The 23,876-nt window shown below is 35.4% G+C and overlaps 1 protein-coding gene across 1 annotated transcript; it reads left to right on the top strand.

Moving 5' to 3' along the window:
• Positions 1-9,183: 9,183 nt before the first annotated feature.
• LOC145234096 (baculoviral IAP repeat-containing protein 8-like) lies at positions 9,184-23,486 on the top strand. Its single transcript, XM_080098875.1, has 12 exons — positions 9,184-9,371; positions 10,103-10,178; positions 12,114-12,148; positions 12,430-12,479; positions 12,763-12,948; positions 13,451-13,511; positions 13,947-14,088; positions 15,847-15,946; positions 16,544-16,706; positions 18,056-18,165; positions 19,585-19,727; positions 22,491-23,486. The coding sequence occupies exons 1-12, from the start codon at positions 9,318-9,320 to the stop codon at positions 22,685-22,687; spliced, it is 1,317 nt and encodes a 438-aa protein (XP_079955001.1). The 5' UTR covers positions 9,184-9,317; the 3' UTR covers positions 22,688-23,486.
• The last annotated feature ends 390 nt before the right edge of the window (positions 23,487-23,876 follow it).

The raw sequence follows: 23,876 nt of genomic DNA, 5'->3' as shown, positions 1-23,876 counted from the left end.
CAACCACAGCTACTTTAGTCAAATTTAGTCAAATAAAAATACTGACACAAAGTCTGAAATCAGGCCCATTTTTTGAAAGAAACCTAAGCCCAAACCCGGGCCGACTTACAACTCTGGCGTAGACGCTAACCTGGACTGAACCCTGCTGGAATTCATTAAACATTTTACACAATTCGAATTTATTAATGTGTCGAAATGACTGAAAAAGGCCTGCAACTGGTTTCTTTGCACAAAATTGAAGAATATTGAAAAGAAGGTCTTGTGAATAGAGTAGGCATTAAATTGTTTAAGATATACACCACAGATAGACTTCTGTAGTAGAAAAAGAATTTGTGTTTTAACATTTTTTGACGTTTTCTACACAAAAAATACTGGTTCATGGATCGCCGCAAACGAACCAAAGCAATCTTTTGCTTTGTATATTGCTCACTAACCCCTGAAAGTATTTTTGTCTTCCAACACGCGTTCACCGCAACATGTGGTGTCTTATCTCATGACCTATTGATTTGTGATAAATTTAGTCGCTAATGGAATAAGTTTATCCACAAGACAAACACTTCAAGGGGCTGTCTGTTGCTGTTCCCACTGAATGACGTAGAAGCATTTTTTCCTGTTTTCCACGTCGCTCTAAATTACGCAAGACCTATTCGGTTGTGCAAAAACAGATCTAACACATTTAAGTTTTGCTACGCACCGATTGTCATAACGCGTAACTCCCAATGAAAATCATTAAGCAATTTTATGTGTTAGTTATTGTTTATGCATAAAGAATGATACAGGGCTTGTAAGTGCGGTTTTGCGCACTTAAAGCGAAACAATAGAAATGGTTACGTGTTGACCTTAAATCAGATATAAATCTTTACGCAGTGTGTTTACCTACACATTGCTGTAATTAAAAAATATGTTAAACTAAGCATTGGTCATTACTCATTACCATGGGTCACCAAACTTTTTTCATTGCGGGCCGCATAGTTTACATGCCCTAGCGCCGTAAACTTGGTCCGCGAGACGAAGATTTTTTAGGGGCGCTAAGATATGGACTTTCTAAAATCCCAATTTAAAATCTGGTAAAGCGACTGTCAAATTGTATAGTTAGTGTTAACGAACGAGCAATGCTTGTATATGACGTCACAAGTAGCAAAAGAAGGCAATTGTTTGCGCACAATTAATACTTGCAGTCTTGTCTGTGACGTAACAAACTGGCTTTGGATCAATCTTAGGCGTTGTAATCTTATGAAACTGGGTAATATTAATCATACATTTCACAGGAAAACTTTCGTAAGACGTAGATTAATTTTTGAAAGTTACAAATTTGTGAATACGATTTGGCAAACCAAAAAATGTGGTGGCGGGCCGGATGAAATGACCTCGGGCCGTAGTTTGGTGATCCCTGCTCATCACCAATGCATTTACGGCAATTTTGTTGTACCCGTTTAAGTGACACCAGCGGTAATTGGTTCTGCCAAAGCTGTGCAAAACAAAGCAAAACGTGTTTAGTAACAAAGCTAAATTCTTTTTTTTTCACGGGGTTTGAACCCAGGACTCTCCCGGGGACGAATCCCGATCAGGTTTTATTTATGTCTGTATGTGGGTCAGGCGCGCCACTTAGTTGTTTCATTTGATTAATTATTATCACTATGCACCCTATTGGTGGAACAATATAATTTCAAATTGTTTTTTGAATGTATATATATTTCATTAGATACTAAGAGGACATAAAAATTCAGAAAAGTACTTGGTACTGCGCAAACCAAATAAATCTAATGAAAAAAGTATAAACAAGACCAAGTCCACATATTGATAAAGTTACAATTCCAATCCAATTTCTACCGTATCATTCGGAAATTTAAGTCAGATTTGCAGCATACGATTCAAGACATCCGGTACGCAAAATAGTTAAACATACAAAGAATAATATAATATAAAGTCGAGAGGCCTTTGCCACATGCCTTTATTGACTAAAACATTGAACACCAGATAAACTGGGCTTAGGGCTTCGCACAATTGATTGGGCAACAATTGTTGATGACAAATGATAACTGCAAGAGACACAATTGATGTAGACCTACTTTAGTTCAACTTTAACACAATATAATCAAATCAACAATCGAGGTGGTATTTTCTAAAAAAATAATAATTGGCAACTCAACTTTCTAAGAAATTTGGCTTATAGATACTTCTTTACATTTGTCAAAACAATATTGCGGTTGAAGCGGCAGAGCCAGAGACGTTGAACTGACGGTTTAAGGAGATAGTTAGCGTTATCACGGTTAATTGGGGTTCCTGAAGGCGGGCCTAATTGGGTTTGAATGGCGCTGCATGAGTTAAAGCTATACCAGTGGTTCTCAAACTTTTTTATTATTTTTTTCACAACGGTCCCTTTGTCATTATTTCGAGGACTCGCGGTCCTTTAGCTGGAATGTGTATTTCAGAACAACGAAAGATGATTGCAGGATTTTAGCTAGTTATGCAAAATTGCGCATAACAATGATCCAAAGACAACCTGTGGCACAAACTGACCCTAAATAAGATTATAGAATTACTTCAACCGCTTCGCGGTCCCCCAAAAATTGCCTCACGGACCCCTAAAGGACCGCGGACCCCAGTTTGAGAACCGCTGAGCTATACGAAGGGGTAGCTGACACGGTGACCACAGAGTCTTTCGCTATCCCGCATATTCTTCTTTCTCATGTTTTTGTTTTAGTTGTTGGAATATTTTGTGAGAAATAAACTTACTTACTTACTTACCTACTGATCACGATTGACTCGTTGATAAAATCTCACAGCTTGCTTTGTTGCAGTCACGTTGCTGCCAATCCAATCACCCCCAAAGTCAATGCTTACTATAATGCCTTGATAAAACTCGGATCTGATTTGTAGAATTCTTATGCCAACCTTCAGCCAAATCGTCGTGTCACACGTCTAGGAATTCGCTTGGTGCGATTTCTGCCTCTAGAGCAGGGGTTCTTAACCAGAGGTGCACACCCCCCCAAGGGATACGATAACTATTCCTAGGGGTGCGGTGATGCTGAATCATTAAGGTTGCTTATAGGTATATTATACGTTAGCAATTACAGAAGGGGGTGCAGAAATTGGTTGGTGATTTGAAAACCACTGCTCTGGAGAACAGGATGAATATTTCTGATAAAACTCCGAATTGTCTCCGTCCCAAATAAAGGTTGGGACTGCGTTTTAACCAACAGTTAAGCGGTTAATTTCACGCTTAGTTTCGGTTGATAGTTGCAAATGTGGACTTCTAGGTTCGGCCAGTTGGGCCACTCGTCTGATTGTCTTCACCAATTGAAACTGAAGGTTTTTGAAATCTAGGCGCCTTGCAATTTGCTGAAATTCTTGCGGTCTTTTACGGAGTATATTTCGGAATTCTGAATTTTGCATTGCACATTAAATAGCTGATTAAGCACAGAGAGCGTTTATTGCTTTGCTGTATTCTTGAATAACGTTTCAAGGCGAACAATTAAATCAGCTCTTGAAATCTCTCGTTTAACAATTGAAAAATAGAAATATAGAAGGACGATAAAGTGACAAATCCGACTTATATAGCCGAGCAAAATTTTTTTTTACGTGAACCTTTCTTTCATTTAGCTATACAATTTATTTTGTGGCAGATGTGCAATTTATAGAGTCATAGCGCCCTCTAACCAAACGGTTGTGCTTTTTTTTTTCGCAGGCGCAAATGTCTTTGTTCTACATCAGTGCTCGTCAACCTTTTTCGTCCTGGTGCAACTCATGTATATTTTGTGCACACCGGTTGAAGAGCACTGTTCTACACGACACTCAATGCGGAAGCGACAGAAATATCAAACAGATGCATGCGTCATATAAACAAACACCTTGTTTACCTCCAGAACATTCCAGAAGCAAGAAGTGACTCAAAATTTCTTATGCATTGCACAAAAACGGAAATATTATCTCTTAAAAACCCATTATAACGAGGTTAAACATTTCTCCAACGTGGTATGCAATATTCTTACACGCGACGTGTTCACGTTAATGTAAACGCATTGTACACATCAATATTATAACCGATACATGGCGTAGGTTTCAAAACAAATATTGTGGTTTTAACTTAAGTAGAATCGGTAAGCATAAAAACCACGCCTGGAATCGAATACCATTCTTATCATCAATTTATAGTAAAGTTTTTAATGTGTAGAATCAAAACATCGCACTGCAGAAAACAGACTACACGAAAGACGAAAGTGACATACAACGAAATTCCTGTGAAATTATTGTTTTAAGAATGGGGTTTCCACTACGACAAGAAAATCCTGTTTAACAAAGTTATTTTGAGAAAAGATAACAACTGCCAGTTCGCCGACATGAGAAACGAACTTTTTTGTGAAAAACTTGCAATTTAACTGCTCACCACATACATGTTTAAATTTTGTTTTTAGTTTATTACATAAATTAGTTTATTGTTTTTTGGTTTGGACAAATCACATTGTAGTTGATTACGTTGAGGCCCACAAAACATAAATTTATGACCAAATGGATATACTTATCTGGTGCATTATCATAAATATCGTAAATGCAATGTCAACAAAACACCTTGGCCTGTGGCTACGCTTGTTTGCACGCGTTAATAAGCTTCTTTACATCCTTGTCGATGTGGTGGGTAAAACGACACTACCCAGACGCAATGTCGTTTGTTCCCAGGACAAGAACTACTAAGTTCACACCAATAGAGCGAGTTCCTCCAGCTAGCTCCAAACACCCGTGCTTCATTTTTCCACCTAGAAGAGAAACAGCAGATAGAGTGAAGAATTTACAGATTACTTATCACGCGAGGGCGGACGATGTTTCTGCCGTTGCTGTCCGTCACTGTCGACGAGTCATATAGCTTATGCCTTTCTACTATTCTCCACTTTATCAAAACTGTCTTACATAAATAAACAAAGAAATGTTGCCGGACATAATTTTTCATTTATATCGAGTTGGACAATACTTACATAAACGACAACCAATAACAACAAAGTTTAGGTGCGGTAGGTACGCTTGGTACCTCGCTTGGGTTTTTTTGTTGTTGTTGCGACGCCTATGGAAAAGTTTTCTGGACTTGCGACGCACCAGCAAATAAAAGTTAATGGGAAAACTTATTATTAAAGTTGTGTTTATTGATACAACAGCAAAAGGCCCCGAAACGGAACTATTCTGCGACGCCCTTGGAAAATTGAAACGACGCAGCAGGGCGTCGCAACGCACATTTTGAGAACTACTGCCATAAACCATAAACGCTAAGCGCTAAACCTTTTTAATACATTTTAATACATTACCTACAGCTTTTTTAAGTTACGTCGCACTAACTACGAGGTTACTGGCTTTTAAAAAGGTTACCTACACTATTTACGGGCTTTGTTGCATTAAAACGAGTTACCTGCAGTTACCTAGCGAAGTACCAAGCGCACCAAGTGAAGTACCTAGCGGAATTAGTGCACCAAGCGGACCTGCACTACTCGAAGGCACCGATTTCACCACGAGACAAATATTTGTAGACGCCAAAAATATCCTGAAACGTACAACCATATCTGCAACCTTGTTTTGGAAATATCTCAAACAAAACTAGTAGCGGCAAAACATTTTAATATAGTTCAAAATATACATAACTCGGCCTATGAAAAATGTTTCACTAATTAAATGTTATATATAGCTTTACAAAAGGAAAAAGAACCAAAATCTCTCCAAAAATATAAACGTTATGATTTCTATGAACGACTGAAAATAGGGCAACAAAATGTCGTTTATTAAAACACAGTTATGGTGTGAGTCGTGCGTCGATTTTTATTCCGGAATTGAATAGTACCCAGGTATATGTTCTTAAAACAATTGTCAAAGTTTTTCACTCGGGGCCGGAACAAACTTCCGTTGTTCGTAAAACTTTCGAAAAATATCAACTTTGATAAGCTCCTAAAGGATTTGTCACGAGTGGATGTGTATTCGTATTCTTGATTTAATCGACCATTTCCACTTTTTGTGCCACATAGGGGCCTACTTCATACTATGTGAATAAAGCTAAGTCTAATGGCAAACTAATAATAAACTTTACCGATTTTGGAACTAAAACTGATTTGCAGTTATCTATATTTGTGGTTCGTCATTTCATTAATTTTATGGCCATAGCGTATCGTAACGTGGACACTGTCCGCGTTAATGTACGCAGGGCCTATGTATTTTCTGCATTTCTTGCGAGCGGTTAGGACACAGGGACTCAACGAACCAAACAGGGTCTAAGTGAGCGACAGCTAGGCCGGCTCGTAGTTTTAGACGGCATCCTTAAAATCCTACTGTGGCCTAAGCATTGCCTATTATTTCATATTTCTAATTACGCCGTGTAAGTCTTAGGTGAGGTGGCTAGAATGCTAGCTTAAAAAAGTTCACAAAAAATATAAATGTTTGCACCAAAAATAAATTAAATGTTTGCACTAAAAGATAATTGCCACCGTAATGTTAAAATTGCAAAAAAATCGTTTACTTATTATAATACGCAATTGTACAACACTTACTGTAGCCCGTCAAACCTGTTAAATGCAATTTTAAACATGATGTTTTCGGATCATAGGTACGTAGACCAGAGTTGAAAACGGGCGTAAAATTGCAGCCCAAACCCGAAAGCACAAGCCCGAAACCCGACCCGAATTCTTGAATTGTTGCGAATGTGTTGAAAAGACTGAACAAAGCCTCAACTGGTTTGGTTGTTTGTTTTTTGCATAAGAAAATATTAGAAAGAGGGTCTTGTGAACAGAGTGAGTATTGAAATGTTTAAGATATGGACTGCAGATAGATTTCTGAAGCAGTAAAAGAAATTGGTTTGTAACAGTTATTTTTCACGAGCAAAAGCAGTCCATTCTCCATCGCCTAAAAAGCTGTTTATACCGGTGCTCATTTTTAGATGGTAGTGACTAGTGACAAGCAAAGTTATTTTCCAACTTTAGAGGTCGCCTATTAACCCCTGAAAGTATATTTTTCAGCACGCGTTCACCGCAACATGTGGTGTCTTATCTCATGACCTGTTGATTTGTGATAAATTTAGTCTCTACTTGAATAAGTTTACCGAAAAGACAAACACTTCACTGGGTTGTCTGCTGTTGTTCCCACAGAATGACGTATGGGCATTTTTTTCTTTTTCCACGTCGCTCTAAATTACGCAAGACCAATTCAGTTCTGCTAAAACGGATGGCAAAACGTTTATTTAAAGTTTTGCTACGTGCCGTTCATAGGCGCCGGGTAGGCGGTGGCGGGGTGGCGCCGTCACCTTGCGTTTGTAAAGCACGGTCGCGGCCACCGTTAAATTTTTGGTTTGTTTATAGCGGTATCGTACGAAACATCATAAAATCTAAAAAATAGTAAAAATTTGCTTTCAAACAAACGTACTGGCAATATAGCAACAAAACTTGCCTTAAAACTTCAACCTGTTTTGGTTTGTGGCTTTGTACCTTGGTTATGACAAGCAATTGTTTGCCAGTGAGTGTTTGGCCATTATTGTGGGTGTTGTAGTAAACAATGGTTATTTCAGGTGATACAAAGAAACAACAACGTGACAAAACATGTTTTAAACGTTGCTAAACCAATGATCAACAGCAATGAACACGTTGCTGTACAATGCTTCAAAGATTTAGTTTTTTTCCAAATTTTGACGAACGTTCCATTCCATGAGAAGTTTGTGGGGCTTTGAGTTATGAGCTCTTTGGTTTTGCACGCATTTGTGACGTCACATTATGTGACGTCATATTTTACGTCCGCCACCTTGCATTTTTGCGAAACTTCGGCGCCTGTGGTGCCGTTTGTCATAACGCGTAATTCCCAATAAAAACCATTAAGCAATTTTCTGTGCTGTTGTTTATGATACAGACCTTGTAAGTAACGGTTTGTACACTTCCTACGAAACAATTGAAAGGGTTAAATGATGAGATTTATACCATACCATTCAAGCAATTAGTTACAACTGAACCTTACTAAACTAGAATAAAAAAAATACCGCAATGAGTATAAAGATTTTGTACAATAATTTAATGTCGATAGCACTTTAAACGGTAAAAATACGTTTGGTTTGGGCAACGATCGTTCAAAAACTTGTTGACCTTTTGGCGTAGACATTTTTGTTAAGACTAGCTAGTGGTACAATTGTTCTGTAACAAATGTTAATATAAAATGGTAACCCCAAACTTACTTGAAGTTAATACAAATTCAAAATCAACGATCGCGGTGGTGTTTTGTAAAAAACTGATTAACCACCCAAATTTCTGAAGATATTTTTTATCTGTTCCAAACAATACTGCGGTGTAGGTTTGTAAAACTTGGAATTTGTAAGCATAAAACGCGTCTGGAATCGTGTAGTATATCTAATCAGCAATGTAGTTATAATTCACATTAAATCCGTTAAATTTGTAGTAAAATGATGAATGTGTAAAACCAAAAGATCCCAAAGAGATTCTTGTGAAATTATTGTTTCAATAATGGGGTTTTCCCTACTACAAGAAAATCCTGTTTAACAAAGTCATTTTTAATGTCAGAAAACATACAGATGACAAAAAATAAAGCTTTTTACTATGTGATAACAATCTTTTTATTCTTAAAAATATTTTTAAACAAGCTTTTAGAAACAAACATACCAATTCTTTACTTCATACCGTGTAAAAATATTGCACATAAAATTTCAATCCTGTGCATAAATCAATTGGCGATTTAGATTGAGTTCAGGTTCCTCTTTTCCATTGTTTGCTTATCATCAGCCAAAGACTGTAATTAGTGTATTTTCGTAATGATTTACCTGAATTTTATGTGCATGTGTTAAAACAGAATGTATAATTTAAGCCAAGTTGTTTTTAATAAAAAGAATATCTTTTTATTGAACGAAAACAAACTAATAGATAGATAAGTGTAAATTTATAGTGTTTGAGATTCATCTGGTTTGTTTAGTAGGGGTTGTCATTGGTGATTAGTTACAGAAAACAAAGCTCCTACATATATTTACTAAAATTATTTTTACATGATGTAGGCCAGGAATTTTGGATATTTAATGCTTTTTTTACAGTTTTATGTTCATGTTGTGGCACTATTTTCTATCAGACCTTGCATTGGTGTTACTATTACATAGTAATGTTAGCAAATATAATTTCCCTTTGGATATTTTGTTTATCACATGAATGTATTTCATTTCACAGAAATATTATTTGTAGCTGGTTTTTAGAACAAAAACAAGGACTGATAATGTAGCTGAAAAGGTACTAAGTTTTTTTTTGCCAGCTTGATTCAGTTGGTATCAAGTGCAGAAAGCCTATTCGAGCATCTTAACCTGGACAATGTTGTCATCAGCTTCATCTACGATTCCAGGCAGATACAACTACACCAATGCTGTAAGTTTATTTTTGTTGTTAGTACAACTACCTAGTGTTTACTAGGTTGTCAGACCTAATCCTGGCTGGCCAACTGCTTCCCTGAGCAAGGAGTGATAGCCCAGATGGTTTAAAGTCACCAACTTCTACGTTAAAAAAATCAATTGAAAACTTACAAAAAACTTAACAAGCACTAAAAACATTGTGTGCTTAACACATTCAGGCATTATTGTCCCAGAAGGATGATTGAAACAAATAAAACAAATTTAAATATAAACACACTCCCCCACTACGATTTGGAAAAATTTGGATGTAGCCTATGTTCTGTTAACAGTCTGTCCACAAGATTTTTAAACACAATACCAAATGTATGTTGCAGCTAAATTAAATCAAATTTGTGAAAACAGCTATTAAGAGCAGAATGTTTCCTTTTTCATGAACATACTTCTCAGAAGACACAGGGCGTTGACGCTTACTTTGAGAATTGCTGATCTTTAGCATTAGAAAGCAAATTTTAAAGAATGTACTAAGTCTGGTCAAACCATGAACTTAATTCTATAACTTTTAATGATCTGTGGTAAAGTTAACCATGCAAAGACCTGTGGTACCCTAAAATATAGGTTTTTTGGAAAATATCTCATAGAACAAATTTGTGACATGAGTGGATTGCATTTGTAGCACATAAAATACCACGAAATTTTACTACAAACTGGTTGACAAATCTATAGGTTTTCTATCCTTTCTATTTACAGACTCATAATTCAGCAAGTTATGTGTTTCAAGAGGATTCCAGACCGCCATTAATAAACCTTGAAGAACAACCATCTGGTATGCTTTATTATACAATAAAACAATAATTGTACCTCACAAACTTTTGTTCCATTGATGTGTTTGTAGAAACTTATTTTTACACGATTTTTTGTTTTCTTTTTGTATAAATTTAGGACAAAGTTATAAAATGCGATATACCATTTTTTATCACCTATATATATATATATATATATATATATATACCATTTTTTACATCTAGAGAAGGATGTGCATGTTTTTCTTTAATAAAAAAAAACCAATTGTTATTTGTGGAAAGTTGATATTAAACAAGTTAATTTTGCTATATATATTTACAAAATAGTAATTGTAAATTTAATTATTTTCAAAAAAGTTGGATGTATCATACTTGGTCTGATAGTTCTTTACTGTTAACTTTGCATTGATGTGATATAAAAGACCAGTTTGCTTTCACACTGCTGTGTGAAATAAAAAGTGTATTATTTTACAAATGGTGTTGGATGTGTTGGAGCATTATTAAAACAATAATTAACAAATTGGATGCTCAATTGCTATCTATTTTTTTACAACAGATGACCTACATAAAAAATCACAAAGTCATTCTTGGTTTTGTTTGGTAAATTAATGGCATAATTTGATGATAGCTGTTGGAATGAGTATGTTTAATATGTGTGCATTCACCTAAATATCTGTTACACAGTTCATCTGGTGTTAGTATGCTATTTTTGCTGCTGATTAGTCAGTACTGTGATGCATTGTTGCAAATTTGGCACAATCCATTGTGAGGAATTTGGCTCCACAGTTCTTCCTGCTGAGTCATGTATTATGCAATCTACAGAGCTATACAACACTTATAATACCTTATTCTTTTATTTTTACCAACCCCTTAGCATGAAATCATAGTGTCATCATAAAACTCAATACAATTGCAATGTTTCGGATTTTTTAATGTAAGGAAATTACAGCATTTTGCTGAATATGCTTCAAACCAAGGCTCTACAAATACTATTCAGCTTGACTGACAAAAAAGTTCCAATGTGTCACAACCCAATGTACATGAGAGCTGCTATGTGGGACCACTCCATTTTTAAATTGCCGTCATATTATCAGATTACAGAATGTGGTATTTTTGCATCCTGATGCATAGCAAATTCCCACATGGCAGTTCCTGTTAACATTGCAACAGCCACACTAAATGCAACCAGTCAATATGGTGCCAGGACCTGCTACCAACACGCTATTTTACTCGATGTGAAATTTTAAACGTTCACACTGATATTAATATCCTAATTATGCTATTGACGATCAATTAAAAAATAAGAAATTGATAACTTAAACTACACATTTTTCTGTATATATTTGGTCACCATCAAAGTAGCTTTTTTTTCAACAATAGCAAACACTTATTTGTTTTTTAAGTTATCTTACTACCCAAACAGTTACCATTACCATAACTAAGCTCAAGCAGTTTAATATTTGTTCCAGTAACTTTAGGCCAATGGCTGCATTTAAACCTTTACATTACATAACTTTTAAAATTGTTATAGATGCAGTGTTTATTATGGTCCAACAAAAGTTTTTTTTTTTGCCTAAATTATCTGTGTTTGCTGCAAGCTTCATTTATTTCCCAATGCCTTGTTTTCCCCCAATGTGTATGCATGCATGTGGCTACATTATGTTTTTGCTGCTACATACTGTCTTATTTTCGGTTATTGGGTCTCTAATAAATTTGCTACAATTTTTTTTTAATTTGCTTCTTAGTAACAGTTGTTTATTGTGCAGTTTGTCCACTCGCTTTGGTACAAATTATTACCCTTTTCTCGTTTGCATCAAGACTAAAAAATCCTTCTTATAGTGGGCCCAATGTAATGGTATGTAATTAATCTTTCTCCTTTTAAAATGGACTCCAATGTATGGGGCATCAAACGATGAAAGTTACTTTACTAGAGTATAAAAATAATTTTATTCTTGTAGAAAATAATCAACCAGGATCGTGGAGCGCAGTTGAGGTGAGTTAAAATGAAATTTTTACTTTTACTTCAATTATAGGGCATTTGACTTGTTTTGTATTAGGTTTGGGTACATCTTCAGCAAAATATTGAAAGTAACACCTTTGTAAGATTGTAAGATATAAATGTATATGAGGTCTTGTATTTAAATTTTTTTCTGTTTTCTGCAAAATACAACAAGCCATTGCACAGAAATATTTTTATTTTATCCATTTGGGCTTTAGTATTTTTTGTACCAAATTTCCACAAAAAAATGGGTTTATTTTTAAAAAAATTTTTAGTACAAAAGATACCTTTCCGGTTTGGACCTGCAGAACTGTGCACATAGAAGGTAAATCATACATTTTTACAAGTAAACAATTTTTAAACCAAATCATACATTTTTACATACCTTTTCCAATTAAAATAACTTTTCACTTTTACTTAAATATTTTAGAAATATATTTTGGTCTGAAAACATTGGTTGTATTATTTCAGAAATTACTGACATATACACAACATTTTAAATATAACTTTTTTGGATGTATTTTAATAGAATTACTGATTGACAGTAGCATATTGTTTCCCAGCAGGTACCGAAAATAAAATCACTTAAATTTCCCCTGGTTTTTCAGGGAAACTTTTGAGTATTGGCCAGCTAGTAATGCAAGAATAGACTTTGATGCACTATCTAGAAATGGATTTTACTTCAGTGGTGTTGGTGACATGGTTGAGTGTTATGCTTGTGGCACCATGCTTGGAAACTGGGCACCAAATCAGGATCCAAACGCCCGCCACCGCAATGCAAGGCGCGCATGCAGGTAAGGTCATGTAACCTAATTGAATAAAAACTAACCTAAAAGCCCAAAAGCATTTCTTGATTGGCAGAGAGATATACAATATAAAGTTTGCAAAATGTTCGGAAACTTTGGGTATTTAATTTAGTAAAATATTTACTTTCAACCGAATCTGACAGTGAATCCGAGTCAAAAACCCTTGAATACCTGTTATTGGATAAGAGAGATGTCCTTTTAGTTGTGCTTTTTGCTCTTGGTTTTGTGTTTTGCAGCTTATTGTGCTGTGAGTATTGTTTCTTCAATTCAATTTATATCATTTACTATACTTGGTCTGACTTGTGGACAGTTTCACCAATAACGAAAAAAAATGTCTTATTTAACAACCACAAATGTAGGTTAATGGTTGAAACTCTCATTATACCTGCAGTCTAAAAGCTTTAGGAAATGAATGACTACATTGATTACATCCATACCTTTTTTTCAAATTATTTTAAGTTGTGTCTAAGGTCTTTTTGTTTTTGTTTAGTCACCTTGCAAGAATGCCAACCGCTCACGCAGACCAACATATTCCCAATGTGGAGCGACAAGTATGTAACTGTATTTTGCTTTATTTTCGTAGATTTTAAGACATCTACTTAATATTATACATTTGTATGTATCTACTTGATAATTGATATATGTTATCTAAACTAATTCTTTTTTAAATATTAATTTATTGTATACATGTAGCATTGCCGTACAATTTCCTATGGATGACTTCAGTTAATCACACTCTTGGTAATCTTTTATTTTATTTGTACTAAACCCTAAACTATGGCTTTTCATTAGGTTACAATATCTTGTAGTTATATTCCTGGTATTGTAAGGTCTTTTAGGCCTAACTACTAACTTTTTTATGTTATGTCTCTTGCACTGCAAAAATTTAGCGTATTCTTTTTTATTTTGATTTATACAGCAAAAAATGCTAATTCACCACCATAACCCACATTTTTAAGCCTAAAAAAATGTTTTTTTATTTGCAGGAGCATGAAGTATATCTTAATTCCTTTTCGTCCGAACTTCAAGATTTTCGGCGGCGGTTGAACACATTTGTTGCTTTTCACCCAACCTGCCAACTCCGATTTTCTAATGAATCCTTTTGTGGTGCTGGGTTTTATGCAACAGGTATGTTCATGTCATCATTGGATTAGTAATACTCTAAACAGTTGCCTTGATTAAAGACTTCGATTAAAAGTCCTTGTGTTTCTTATCTTTGCGATTATCATGCATTTGTTTGGATTTTTTGCCCTTTTCATTTTGTTTATTTCCGGTTTTACTAGCCGTACAAAGTGTTATTACCCCTAGGAGTTGGTACTGTTGGTAAACACAATAAATTTGTCAGAAAGGCCTCTTTTAGTTATATAATATGCCTAGCTGCATCAGTTTTTTTTTTACCCTAAAATAGGGGTCTCCAACATGCGACCCTCGGTCCACATCTCACATTAGATGACCAACTTTTTTTTGTTTAATCACCGCTTGAGTGTTCAACAAAGGAAAAGTAATGAAACTTTAACTCACACCCATTATATCACTACGTTAAAAAATTCACTTTTTGATACATTATCATATAATAATGCAAACATTGTCTGATCATCAAAGCGTAAGTTTCATAATTCCTTTAGTTCTGTGTGTTTACAGTAGGTTTAGTGTATGGATGAGGAACGCTTACATTTATGAAGGTCAACCAACATTATATTGACACTTGAGTAGGCCGCATAGATTAGGGTTGCCATATTTTATGAAACACAATCCCTGACAAAATTTATCTCGGTTGCGTGAACCCAGTGTCTGAATGTGTATTTCAGAAAAACGAAAGTTGATTGCAGGATTTTAGCTGGTTATGCAAAATTGCGCATAACAATGATCCAAATCTGACATCACAGACAAGACAAAAAACATTACAATTGTGCGCGAACAATTGCATTTTGTTAGTTGTCATGCAATAAAGCCTTTTGTTTAACAATGGAGACGGTTGATTCTCACTTTCACTTTGATTTCAACTTATCCAGTTGCACAAACTGACGCCAAATAAGAATATAGAATTACTTCCACCTTTTCGAGATCCCCGCAAAATGTCCTAAAGGACCGCAGACCCCAGTTTGAGAACCGCTGCGTTAACCATTTTTGCGATCCAAACACTTCTATTCCGGAATAAATTAGAATATTCGGAAGTCACACGGATGACGACACGAGAAAACGTTACATACGATACTCTGATCCTTGTCAATTACTTTCTGCGTAGGCTTCTGGTTAGTAAATGGGAGTCACAAGGACCATTTAAAATTTGAAGAAAAATGCCACTTTAAAAATGTTTTTATGTCTCACGCATTCGACTTTTAGTTGTTAGTTAGTTCCCTGCATGTTAGGTGCACAGTTAAGGAAATGAAATTTCCCACGTTCTCATGTAGCATCGAATGCTGTGTTTTCTTGAGACGCGGATTTTTATTTGTGTATGTAACGCATATTGTTAAACATCTAGTAACAAACAGGTATTGTTGCACGTGCACACACACCAAACAGTAACATGTACGTTAACCTGCACGCCGCCAGTTTACTTCTTTACGTTTTATGGTATAGACGCGGTTGTAGCTAACTACTAGAAACTTTCTCCGTTGGTACATTAAGTTCATAGTACAGTATACATATGTATTTTTTCCTAAATTCCTGACTTTTAAGTACATTTTAACATTTCTCCCTGAAGCAGATTTAAACACCAAATACCCTGACATGTCAGGGAAAATCCTGACGAATGGCAACCCTAGCATAGATTGTTTCAGATCCCAAGAAAAGTGGTTTCCAAACCATTTTTCCAATTGGGTAACAAAAATATACATATCAAAAAAGATCAGTGGTTGGTGTTGATATGTTTATTTTTGTTTGTAGGAACACGAGACCAAGTAGTATGTTGGTGTTGCGGAATACGTCTCAATAATTTTAATGAAAATGATGACCCATGGGTGGAACATGCACGTTGGTCGCCACGGTAAGCAACAGCTGGTTAACAAAAATGTCTATTGGGTTGCATATACTTTATTAGTTTTAAATTTTTCATTAATTTCCTTTTCTTCCTCTCAATGCTGTGTATTTGCATATTTCTGCTTGACAATCTTGTTTCTGTTAAATTGTTTAAAACTTAAAATGAAAAGGTTTTATGCAACTTTATGTAAACCATTTTCGTGTTTTTGTTAAGCTGCTCTTAAGGTGTTGGAAAAAGGATCCACTATTGTTTCGTGTTAATTTCTTTCTTCCTAATATGTTTAAAAATTGTTAACTTATCAAATGTATTTGGTTGGCACCATTTTATTTCATGTTTGTTGCTTTTTGTTGACTAAGTTAATAAGAATTCAAACATTGGTTAGCTTGTTCATACTCATATCAACTTATATTGCTGCATTTTGTAAAGCCAAATGTATAAGACTGTTTGTGCTTACAAACCGTCAACGACAAAACAGTTAAAAACTTTGTAAATACAAGTTCTAACAACACATGGTCCCGGTTGCTTACAATTTTAATTCTTTTCTAGCACCAGTTTTTTAACCAACTTTACTTATTGTTAAAAACCTTGTTTCTTTTCTGACAGATGTCAGTTTGTCCGTGCTGCTAGAGGACAGGATTTCATTGACCAAGTGACTCAACAATTTTCTGATCAACATCCTGTACATAACCCTCCGTCCCTTGACAGCTTACCCCTTGTTCAAAGCGGTCCAACTAGAATTCCTTCACCTGAACCTCCTACTATGCAGGTTTGTCATTTTTTATTCTTTTTTTTTATTAACATGGTGACACCATAGCAATAAAAACAATCACCAAGTAGCTGCAAAGGTTATTAAGCACAAAAAAGTAAAGGGAACAATTGGTGGATGATGCCAAAACGTGCTGCAGCCACACCGTATTATAAATCGTTATGTGACTGGGGCTCACAAGAAAGTGTGGTTGGAGCAGTGTTGGTAAACACAGCTGGGCAGGGAACATTGGTAGGATCAGTCGAGTGGACCCTATAAACTAATCACCCATGTTGAGAAAAGAGGGTGGGTTCAACAGCAAAAGATGTGCATTTATGATAAATGATTTATCATTGGAGCTATGTACATCTAAGTCTATTAACAACAGCTGTTTTTGAGCATTTTTCACTGGATTAATACCTGTATTCGTGGCATAATTGTAATGTATGTTAATATTCACCGAGTTTAGTAAATGCAAAAAATGATATTTGAATCATAATTAGCCAACAATAATTCTTAAAAGGTATCTGGGTGTCACCAGTTTTGATATCAGTCATTTGGTTGAATGTGATTAACAACATTACAGCTGAAACAAGTTTTTAAAAAGTCATCATTTCCAAAATTTCTGGATTTAACAGACTATAGAAAATTGCATCCAAATAAAATTGCACCATAATGGGAAGTGAAAATGCTTGCATTGTAGCTTACAACCACCAAACATTTGGACAAAAGTTGTTTCTGTTTTGTGTGGTGAAAGCCTGCCATTAGTCAAAAGCTAGAAATACAAAGGTTATTTTTGCATGGTGAAATGACCTGCACTGAATAGGCCACAATGTGCATGTCTGTAGTCATTATAATTCCCAATAAACATGGCCATACCATTAATTACACTATATGTGGGTGTATGTACAAATATACCACTTAATCTATATTGGATGACATTTAGATTGGATTTTAAAGGTTTGACATTTGCATTGCAATTGCACCAGCATGGTCATGATGAAATATCTCCTTTTTTATTATTGCGTGTTTGCATGCAACAAGTGTATGTATTAGTTCAATACTTTTTTTACTGGTACCGTATCCATAATTACCTTCCACCATTATTCATGAGTACTGTATCTATAAAAACATTACACCATTATTCACTGGTACTGTATCTATAATTACCTTACACCATTATTCATTGGCACTGTATGTAAAATAAGCCTACAACTGTATTCTTTGGTACTGTATGTGTAATAACCTCATACAATTATTCACTGGTACTGTATCTACATTGCTGTTTGAAAATTGTTCCAAAATCAATACTAACAAAACTTGGCCCAACTTTAAATTTAAGTAATGTAAGATTTGTGTATTTTGTGCAGGAAATATCCAATCGACATGATGACCTCCTCATTGAAGCTTTAGAGCAAGCGCACACCCAAAGAGCAATTGAGATCTTTGATTCTGCAACAGTAACCGAAGTAATACGAAGGTAATCTACTTTGCTTACTCATCCTCAACTCCAGTTAGTGGACATAACTTCTAGATGGCCTTATCTGTGTTTTGTTAAATAAAGTTTCAGAAGTTAATCTTCTATTACTGTATTTATCGGAAGCCGTGGCCTGTACATTTTTTACCTTGCCAGTTGTGTGGCTCACAATCGAGGACAACTTACAATCAAGTAAATAGTGTTTTAGTTTTTGACCTTGTTGTTATGCTGCTTGTCATGTCACAACAATTATGTGTAAAACTTGTAAATTTAAAAAAGGACTGGGTAAACAAACAACCTCGCCAAAGTGTTGAAATATTTGTGTTTTTTGTGGCATTTATTAAGTTGCTTTTGAAATTGGTAATTTGAATACACTTCTATTTTGTGTAAAAAGCTAAACACTGGAACAAAGCAAATAAATTTGTACTTGTAAGGCTATAAAAATTGCATTACTTGAGAGTTTTCGGGTTGAGTGTTTCTTCCTGGTGAAACTAATCCTAGCAGCCCGATGTAGAGTTGTCTAAAACAATCTTGCTCTATTCAATATATTTGGAACATTGAAACTAGAGAAGTTCAAACAGGGAAGCTATATCAATGTATTGTGAGGTGCAATGTAGTGGTATGAAATATCCTATTGTATTTGGACAAAAGATGTGTTGTTTTGTTTTCAAAATATTGTATTTCAAGAGTAGTTCTGAAACTATTGTATTGATTCAACCAGAACCTTTTAACAGGTGACTTCAAACTTTTCCAAGCTATTTTAAACCAATGGGTTACATAAATCCTTAAAATTTTAAATTGTTTAAATGATATGGATTAAGCAAGGTGTAGTGCTATACTCACTTTCATGAATGCAGTAGGGTTTAGCACTCTTTGCAATGGGGTTGTTTCTGTACAAACACATGTCGTAGTGGAAAACTACTGCTGTTTACTTATTCAAGGGTTCACGACATTTATCATTAATTGATACAGCTAAACTAATGTTACCAAATGGTAATTAAAACAATGCAACATCATTTGTTTGTTTTGATAGTTTGCATGTCTGTGACTAAAAAACAAACATCTTTACTGGCATTCTGATGCTTTGGGTGAACTAAGTTCCAAATCTGACATTTTTTGGGTCACTTATTCTGCTGCTAATTACCCACTTGGGTGACAGTATTGGTAAATATATGTTGATGTGAAATTTCTTTCTTTATCAGAATGTCAACTGTCAACTGCATTGATTAGGACATTGTTTTTTGGTGAGACAGACATTCAAAATTCAGACAGTCCAGAATTTGTCAGTATAAAATGGTTTTGTTTCAGAACTGGTAAATGTTAATTTTTTCTGTGTGTTTCAAGATTCTTTAAAACTGTTCTATAATTTTATGTTTGGTTTAATAGTTGTTATGTATCTTATCATTTGATTGTTAAATACAGGAAAATAGAACGGGATAACTCATACTACCACACGATTGAAGCGCTTTGTGATGCAATAGTCGACAGACTGAGACCGACCAGTCAAGAAGTTAGAGCCGACCAAATAGTTGAACCATTTCGGAGAAACAGTTCATCACCTCAAAGTAAGTTTAGTTACAAGTGTGTTTGTCATACTCGAAAAAGGGCATTTGAATCCATATTATGTTTACAAGGTTGTGGATTCTTATCATGTATTAGTCACTTGCGTTTAACTGTGCAATAATCTTAATCGGCATTGGTCCAGCCCAATGAATCGTTAGGTTGGACTAAATCAAAGTCACCAATAATTGCAAAAACAAAAAATACATTTTCAATGGACTTACAATCAAACGCGCAAACGCTCAGAGAGCAACACAGTTAGGCGTTGCCCGCCTACCGTTAAAAAATCAAACAAACAAACAAACAAGTACCCTTAAGGAACAAAGAAATTCGAATCTAGAAAAAAATGATTCACATTGTTTTCAATGTTATTCTAAACTGCCTTTTTCTGGATGTGTACCATAAACTTCTGTAATTTTTTGGTGTGTTTTAATTGCCTGCTGCGCATTTGGATGTTCTAATCGCAGGCTGAACTCGTTAGGTCAAAACTAGCATACAAAAGCGGTTAAAATCCACGAGGAGTTTGCTTTTGCAAAAACTGCTTGCTGTTGAAAAAACTTGCCCATTCAGCAGTAGAACGGAAAAACGTGATGTATGAGGCCTCTGCATTAGCACATTCAATGTGGACCCCATCCATTATGCTTACTCATTTGACCTGTCCATTATCAAACGTAATCATAATATACCACGCTGAAACGCATGGATATCTAAACCCACCGAAACAGATGCCTCTTATATTTGACCCGTGGGTTCTGGTCGGGTTTAGGCCCCCGTTCCAGGCACGCTTGGTATGGCTGGGATATGTATCAATATTTGTTTTAATAATTGCCGTTATTTCTGTCGACAATCTCCTCTTTTGTTTTCATTGGTATATATGGTGTCACCTAAAAATGTGTAACTGCTCGTTATCTTCAAACTAAAGCCAATTTGTTAAATTAAGACATATTTCAGACAAATTTAGGAGAGACCGAGGGACAAAAGGTGACAATGTTCGAGAATCAATGTGTATACCAATGTGAAAGAGTAAAGTATTATGCCTAAGCTACTGACATACATTGCCCTAATATTCGGGCAGTGTGGTACGCCGTTGTTGGGCAATGACACTGCATAAATGTACAGTATCATTGCGCAATTGTTTGCCCAAAGCACCGTTACCCGACACTAAATGTGGTTGCATAGCAGAATGGTACGACAAGCTTTAATCGAGAATAGAACACTAAACCAGTGCAAAACTGTTTTCAATCATGCCTGTTTATAGGTGGGCGCCCGCTTTTCAAATTACAAACTTCATAAAATTAAGTTGGTGCTTATTTGAATCAGGAACCGAAACCGAACACCCACCAATAAAGTATCGATTAAAGCATTGTTGTTGCGTGCTTGGGTTAACTTAGGTGACTCAGGTGAGAAAACAACCTCATTGCAAAGCTGCTATAAGCTAGGTACGAAATTAAACTCCCTTTCAGAGCTAAAATGCTAGGAACAACTCGAAACTTAGGAATGTGAAAAGTAATTTGGCAATTTATGCAAAACTTACTGTAAAGGCTTAAACATGTTGAACACATTTTTTGGCGTATGTTTCGACAACCGATGTCCCATCATTGATAAGAATTATTACAACCACGTTTATGGAAACTTCTGTAACAGAATGTATTCACTATGTACAAGGCGAATTTGATTTTCAAGTGCATTGTAATGGTGAAAAGCCAGTCATAGTACCAATCGCTGCGTATTGCATACTACTTGGACAAGCCATTGTTGCGTTGGACACCCACAGACCACATTCAAAGCAGCCACTCCTTGGTGAATCATTAAACATATTACCATGTGAGTAGGCCTATAAATTGCGCAAAACGGATACAAGGTGATGTGCTCTGCTCTGTGCTTCATAGGGTTTGAACCAGTGTTATAAGCGGCCCTAAACCCAAAAATACAAGCCTGAAACCCCATTTTTTTGCAGAAAGGCCTGGATTAAGCCCAAATGTTGGTAAAGTTGTGGCACAATGTATACTGTATCTGAAGTCAGGCCCGAATCAAGCCACTATTATTTAAACTTAAACCAAAACCCTAAAGCCCGACCAGACTTAAAACTCTGTCATGCATTTTTAACAGCCAGACTATATATTGTTAAGCTCTTAGAATGTAGGAAACACACACATTTAACCGATATAGAGTAAACAGATGATTGGTTATGTCAATTTAACTACTTTCACTTCAGGCAAGTTTTCAAGGGGCAAAGATTACCATGTGCTTTTTTCTCACGGAGCAAATTTGTTTGTTCGAAATTCGATTGCGCCACTAAACACACTTTGAATCACCAAATCAGAATAAAATGAACACATTTTGTAACAGTATTGGGGAATTTCTTTACATAAATACGAGACAAACCCTGTTAACTATACTTAGTGTTGTTGTTTTGCCTGACCAGGCGTGATTTTGTTTTGTGCTAACAATTAACTTATTAGATTTTATCTTTGAAATTTGCGGCATGTGCTGATAAACGAAAGCAAATTGGTTAAGAACCGCGTACATACAAAACGCGCTGTAGCTTCCACCACCAAGACCATGTTTGTTTACGTGTTGCCTATAGCAACAGGCTTATATACTACTCCCAACATTTTTCGACGAATTCCTTGACGAATTCCCATGTTCTGTTTTAACGATAATTATCGTTTATATTATCGATTATAATCGGCCAACAAATGATTGTAACGATCAACTGCTCTTAGACGCAAGTGATTACTAATAATATTTTTGTCCTTGTTACATAGCTGGCGAGGAGCTACGAGCAAGATTTCGTGAATACGAGAACGAACGCCGATGCAAAGTGTGTCTCAACAACCGAGCGGCCGTCGTATTTCTAACCTGCCGCCACATCTGCGCATGCGTGACCTGCGCAGAACGCTTGAGCGCATGTCCGGTCTGTCGCACCCCTATTCTGGAACGCATTCAAGCTTATTTTGCATAATTTTCTTTTTCTGTTCGTTTTTCGGGAAACGATATGATCTTGTTTTTTTTTGCTTTTGAAGTTTTATTTGTTGTTTTCACCAAGTGATCTTCCTTAAGTTTTCAATTATCTTAGACAATAACTACTGCTTTTCAATGCATTGAGGTTCTCATGTATATGTGTTTGTGAACACACGCTTTAAAAATGCAAAAAATGTTTCGTTTTTTGAAAACGACTTAACTTTTTGTCTGTAGTTACCTCTCAGTCTTTTTGATTATTTCCTTTGGCATTTTAAAAATCGCTCTGTAAAAATTTAATTTTACTGCTTTGTGTTTCTAAAACACTTTTTCCTGTGTGCTGCCACTCCTAGCTGTAAAACAAAAGTTTTGAAGTAGAAAAAAGATTAGTTTATCAAATACCGACCCATTTTTAGATTTGATGTTTGTTTGACAAGCATTTCTGAAAAAAATCAAAACAAAAAACATCTTAACATATTTGTTTATAAAAGTAGCAAGTGGATAACGTTATTCGTTTAACATACAAGGATAAACATAGATTTTTTCTTATTCTTAACACTGATTAAAATTTGACAGGTTTTACTCCATTTCTTCTTGTCGACCTCAACTGCATTTTTCTTCTTTATCAGTACATAAGTTTACAATTTTAACAATCCCTAAACTCTTTGTGTGTAATGATTTTCGCTGCACTTACAAATGTATGTAACCTTTCAAGCACTATATACGATAGAAGCCGTATGCTTTTTATGACTAGCTGAAAAACGGTTGTCTTTTTGTGTTAACTTTTGTAATTATAACCTACATGAAAAGTGGTTTGAACTTTTTGGCACTGCTTGATTGCTCTGCCACGAGGGAAAGTTAGTTGTTTATTTATTTCAGATTAACTTTTAGCAGTTTATAATTTGTTTCAGACCGAATGCGTGAAATTAGACAATTCACTACAGTATATTTTAGACCGGTTTCTGCCTCCTACCGAACCACCAAACCGGATTCGGAAACCAACAGTTTTGACCCGATTTTCGAAAAAATAACTAACGCTATAGCCTTTTCATGTTTTAGATTTTGGAGATCAGAAAATTGAAGAAAAATCCCGTTTTCGGTGGGTTTTCTCTTGAATATTCCAGTTTCAAACGAGTTTTAGCCGGTTTCTGTCACCTACCGAACCTCCAAACCGGATTCGAAAACCAAAAATT

This window comes from Phallusia mammillata, chromosome 6 (assembly GCF_965637545.1).
Source record: "Phallusia mammillata chromosome 6, kaPhaMamm4.hap1.1, whole genome shotgun sequence".
Classification (NCBI taxonomy): domain Eukaryota; kingdom Metazoa; phylum Chordata; class Ascidiacea; order Phlebobranchia; family Ascidiidae; genus Phallusia; species Phallusia mammillata.
Note: the sequence above shows the minus strand (reverse complement) of the source record. Positions and strands in the feature narration are given on the sequence as shown.

Coding starts and splice junctions, on each gene's coding strand:
- LOC145234096 (XM_080098875.1), top strand. CDS start 9,318: ATGTTGTCATCAGCTTCATCTACGATTCCAGGCAGATACAACTACACC. Junction 12,480..12,762: donor CAGAACTGTGCACATAGAAG/GTAAATCATACA, acceptor CTGGTTTTTCAG/GGAAACTTTTGAGTATTGGC. Junction 15,947..16,543: donor CATGCACGTTGGTCGCCACG/GTAAGCAACAGC, acceptor CTTTTCTGACAG/ATGTCAGTTTGTCCGTGCTG.